Here is a 5460-nt window from a genome sequence, read left to right on the forward strand (position 1 = left end):
ACTTGACCCTAAGTGTTTGGAGGTGGGATTCAGTTATTGTGGACCGAAAATCATTTACCGTCCACAGGGGTAGCATAACGAACTCTCTGAGACCGTCCGGTCCAATCATAGATTGAACGGGGGGATCCACGCCATCTAGGTCACTACTTGACGACTCTGAACTATCCGTCTCCAGATCTAGGGAAGAAGAGGTACTGGACGGATTCCTTTCTTCACTTAAAGCGTCAGGTTCTCTTTGACCTGACGGGAATCTTTCATCATAGCCCACCCCATCGCAGACAAACGATTGATTACTTGACGCACTAGACATAACCTACATTTATGATGATATGACCTAAGACGCTGACGGGTCTAAAGTGCATAAATAAACAGTAAAATAAAGAAAAAAGACGGGAGAGAAGTTTTTGGAGTACATACCGGATCGAGATGGCTCCCATTGCAAGACGACGGATAAGATCAGCTGAACGACAAGAGTGCACGGTAGAAATGACGGTGGGGCTCTGCTCACAAATTTTTGATAGGAAGAGAAAATGAAGGGAGAAATGGCAGGCTTTTATAGAATGAAGGGCACGGAATACGAAGCGTCGCCTTGTTTTGGGGAAATCGCCAATCCATAAGGACCACGTGTCCTTCGCCAGAAGTGTAGGCCACGTGTCCTCCGTCATGGTACACTAAGACCGTCCTATCTCTATACATTGCTTTACGAATCATTCCATGAATCCGTCATGTTTCAAAGACGGATCCAAGGACTGAAGGGGGCAACTGAAGGGGATAAAATTAGGAGACGGACATCTCCATTGAACTTGAAGGGATGGTGAGTAAGGAGACGGATCGACACCATAGGTGACGCGAATATGACGGTTGAATTTACTGAGTATCTGTCATATATGGATTAGTTACAGATTCTAGGTTGGATGTCATGTGATATGTTTAAGTCAACTTATGCTTTATCTCCACGCAAGCGTGCACACTTAAACTACTTGCATCACACGTTTGAGAAGACCCCTATATGGAAAAGAATTCTAGAAGGAAGTTGTATCCTAAAAGGAAAGGTAATTCTACGCTAATATAAATACCCCAGAAACCCTAGGTACCAAGGTACGCACATTTAACTCAACTCTGGCACTCTAGGGTTGAAAAAAAATTCTAACTTGACCTTCGGAGGGTTTTTGGCCGGCACCATACCGGTGCTCTCTTTTAGGTCTCTTTGTTTTCTCTTTGCAGGTGTTGATTCGAGTTAGAGAGTGCTTGCAACTTACTGGTGACTTTTTCGGCTTCATCACATACCAACTTGTGAGCTTACCATCTACCCATTATGTACACCATTTTACATTTTAATTTAGGACAAAGTTTAGTTACAAACTTAATTATTATTTAAGGTTACAACTTCATTTAATATTTTTTTATTAGATATGAATTTTAACAAATTCATCATTAGATTACATTTTTTTTTCATATATCCTTCATGCTTGCAAAATTTCTAGAAATTCAAAAATTAATAGCTGTGTCATAAATCAATTATTTAAATTGCAAGTTTTTGTAGTATAAAATTATGTATGAAAAATAAGTTTATAAATCATATACTAAATAATATCCGAATGACATAAAATTTGACATGTGTGTTAAGAGTGTAAAAAACATATAATTCAACAGTTAGATTTTTCAAATATGTACGATGTTAATTTTTTTAAATGAAGTTGTGGCCTTAGGCTACAACTAAGTTTGTAGCAAAATTTTATTCTTTAATTTATATGTTGTAATATTAACAATTTAACTTTAAGTGTTGGGAATTTGATCAAGAGCCTTATGGCTCAATTACACTATCTAGTTCCCTTGTAAGGGAACTAAACTTCAAAATATTCTTCTCCCACTTTTTTTTTTTATTTTTTTTTTTAAGTTTTGTGAATTTAGATTTATCAAAATTTAACAAATTGAGGCATCTCATATCCTTTCTCTCCAAATAACTTAATAACCAAACTAAATATAGTAGAAGTTATAAATCTTCAAAGAGAGATCAAAGAAAGAGGAACATATTCGCAAATGATTTTAGAATATGAAAAACCCACATTGGCTTTGTTAATCCCTATGATAGAATTCTCGAAGAAGATACACACAAAAAACTTATTTGATGTCCAACTGCCTAATTGTGTAAAACACCAAACTAATTAGGTAATATTTGCCAAGAAGATTAATCAATTAAAAATCACCACAACCATATAACTGAGTCAATTTGCAACTTATCTTTGGGCACAAAGTTTCATTCTTCTAATTTTTGTTTGTACACCTACATTGGTGTCTCCCCAATTTTATGCTTCTTGAGAAACTATGACCAATCTATTGCGCTTATCTGGCTTGCAGTAGCAAATTTCTTGGTCCAAACTCTTGCTCTTTCTTCATATTGAGTTCTTTGAGTCTTATATATGTGAGCAATCTCAAAATCAATGGGGTCATCAGGATCAGGGTCATTGAAGCGAGCATAGATTACTAGGAGAATGTGTAAAATGGTCATTAGCGGCCGCCATGATGTCTCAAGACATAACCCGCCTTGCTGGTTAACGTTCGGGTGATAAACCTACAAAGTTGCACAATGATATTATCGTTAAAACAAAATCAAATCATTATCAATTAGCTTATCAATTATTATATTTAATGAAAGACTGACAAATTATATTCTTCAGTTTACAGAAATTTTAATTTTACACCCTAAACTTTCAAAATTTTAATTTGCTCCCCTAATGTTAGGTATCATTTGGATTTGCTCCCTTCCATCGATGCGTTGTGTCTAGCTTTCCTTGAACTGCCAAATGGACACCCCAACGACACCTTCTATATTTGAATTTGTTTTGATTTTACACCCTCTATGTGAGCATTTGTTTTGATTTTGCATCCTCTATGTTTGAGATTTTTTTGATTTTGCACTCTCTATGTTTGGGTTTATTTATTAATTTTGAACTTAATGGAAAGCTAGGCATGATGCATTAACGAAAAGGGAGTAAATCTAAACAATATCTAGTATTAAGGGATTAGATCCATTTTTTGAAACTTTGAAGGTAACATCAAACTTATCCCAAATTTTAGGGGTGTAATTTGTAATTTAGTTTTAATGAAATGATTTTGTGGTGGTTTTGCCTCTTAGTGCTAATTCATAAAGACCTCTTAAATTACAAGCTTAAGAATCTCATAGGAAGGTCTCAAATAAGCACTTGAGATAAATAAAACGACAACAACCAAGCTTTAATCCCCAAAATTTGGGGTCGGCTAGAGATCCTCAACAAATTAATTAACATTTATTATAAGTATTCTTTTCTACCATTTTAGTCTCTCCAAATTCTTATGTCATACTCTTCAACTTTTTGATTAATATGTCTTTATATATATATATATTTTATTACTTCTGCCAACGTTAAGAAGCAAAAATTAGAAAATACGGAAAAATATTAGTATGCCCCCGTTTACTCTCCCATAGCAATTACAATAGTTAGAAGCTACGGAAGACAAAAACAGAAATTGGAATATCTAGGTATAGGCAAGACAATAAGAACATGTTCAGAGTCAGAATGATAAAATGACATATCTCAAAGCAAAATCGAGAAGAAAAAAAGGGGGTTAAAAAGTAGGCTTCCTTTACAAATTCAAAGGAAAGGCATGAAGAATTTTTTGCTATACCTGATACGGATCACAATTGTTATACTGTATTGAAAGATAACTGCCTTTTATGAAGGTAGGTTATCCTCCAGAAGGCTTTACTTTTTTTTAATATTATTTATAGCCTAATTTCTTTTGAACTTTATGTTTATTATTGCTCCAATTGTTTGTTCTATGATCTATTATCCACATAAGTGGTTTATTACACACACAAAAGCAACTGCAATTGTGATTTAAATTAACGATTTCCAAAATAGAAATTTTCAATTGCTTTTTGGAGAGTGTGTAAAACTGCGTAAAACAGTTTGTGTATAACAAGTTTAACCCACATTTGATTTGAATATTAACAATAAAATTTTATATGACAAGGTTCCTTGCTAGTTATGAAGACAATTGAAGCAAAAAAAAATCAATTTTTAACAAAGGGAGGGCTGTTGAATGTCAATATACCTTGGTTTGGAACGTGACTTTGGGAACTTTGAATGGGTGTTGATCAGAGAAATGGATGTCTAAGAGAAAAATTCCACCAGCATAAGGGCTACTTCTGGGACCAATCATGATTGCTTCCCAATGGAAGAGACTATCAACAAACATAACTTTGCAACCTTCTGGAGGATCTCTCTGGAAATTCTGGTACTCAGCTAGAATTCTCATATGAATCGGCCTATGTGGTGAACTCAACAAAGATAAATTCTTGCCCCAAATATTAGCTGTTAGACCACCAAATTAGCAGTTGATTTAATAATGAAAAGAAGAAAAGGAAATAAAAACTAGTGAGAGTCTACACAAAGATGATGAATTAGACTACTTTTATTTTTACAATTATTTTTGCTAAACGATTGCATCTCATTTAGAGGTAAGATCCGAGCTCTTATAAAAACATCATAATGAAAATGGATAACATGGTCATGTTTCTCTCTGGTTTGTTCAAGTTCAACCCAACCTCCAAACCCATATATAGGAAAAACTCTTTGAAAAGTGTAATGAATTTGATCAATATGAAAACATTAATCGATCAAAGAGTTTAACTACAAGCTTGTTTTTCTGGGTTTAAAAGTCTTACCTTAAACATGACTCCAAATAAAAGCCTGTAAATATGATCATCTTATAATTCAAGAAAACCTTAATAATAGAGAGAACTCTAAGATGGTATTACCAATAACGCTTCTCCAAGTGGTACAGACAAGGCTACATCTTGCAAGATCCTTTGGCTCTATCCCCTTCCCCCCTATTTTCATGTGGCGTCTAAATATACGATCGATGAGATCTCGTGGCAGCTCAGACCATGAACGTTGAGCCATTGAAATACAAAAGAAACTGATCAAGCTTAAAATTTGCGGGGCAGGTTTGGTTATCAATATGATTTGTTGATTTTTATGGCATGGGAATTTATGAACTAAGACAATGTGTTTCACAAAATCAGTTTAGTAGCAGTTGGGTAAGTTCTCTATGAAGGAAAATGCAAAGCTTTTAATCTATTAATTAAGTCAAGTCGTAAACAAAGTCAATGCAATTTTATATTCCCATGAGTCCATGACACAGGGCCGGCCCTAGGCCACTTAGGCCTCCGCTTAGGCCCCTGCGAGAGAAGGGCACAAATTTTGAGATAAAAATTGATATATTTTTAAAAAATTGAAGATATTGGAAAAAAAAATAGTTTATTTATTATTTTTTCTTTACTTTTATGAAATCTCAAATAATTGAGTATAATTGAGTAATGTTAGAGATAATACAACTTTAAATACATGGGTCTTACAAATAGAGTAATGCTATAGTTACAAACTATTTTAAAACATTTTTACAAATTGTTATTGT

General features: G+C 34.2%; 1 protein-coding gene across 1 annotated transcript; it reads right to left on the reverse strand.

Annotated features, from left to right (window-relative positions):
* Positions 1–2047: 2047 nt before the first annotated feature.
* Positions 2048–5134, reverse strand: LOC142638974 (ubiquitin-conjugating enzyme E2 11-like). The gene is made up of 3 exons (XM_075813051.1): positions 4802–5134; positions 4096–4355; positions 2048–2572 (listed from the first exon to the last, which is right to left on the reverse strand). Exons 1-3 carry the CDS (start codon positions 4944–4946, stop codon positions 2324–2326), a joined length of 654 nt encoding a protein of 217 aa, XP_075669166.1. The 5' UTR covers positions 4947–5134; the 3' UTR covers positions 2048–2323.
* Between the last annotated feature and the right edge of the window lie 326 nt (positions 5135–5460).

This window comes from Castanea sativa, chromosome 6 (genome assembly GCF_040712315.1).
Source record: "Castanea sativa cultivar Marrone di Chiusa Pesio chromosome 6, ASM4071231v1".
Lineage (NCBI taxonomy): Eukaryota > Viridiplantae > Streptophyta > Magnoliopsida > Fagales > Fagaceae > Castanea > Castanea sativa.

Coding starts and splice junctions, on each gene's coding strand:
- LOC142638974 (XM_075813051.1), bottom strand. CDS start 4,946: ATGGCTCAACGTTCATGGTCTGAGCTGCCACGAGATCTCATCGATCGT. Junction 4,356..4,801: donor CACTTGGAGAAGCGTTATTG/GTAATACCATCT, acceptor GTGGTCTAACAG/CTAATATTTGGGGCAAGAAT. Junction 2,573..4,095: donor AAGTCACGTTCCAAACCAAG/GTATATTGACAT, acceptor GCAACTTTGTAG/GTTTATCACCCGAACGTTAA.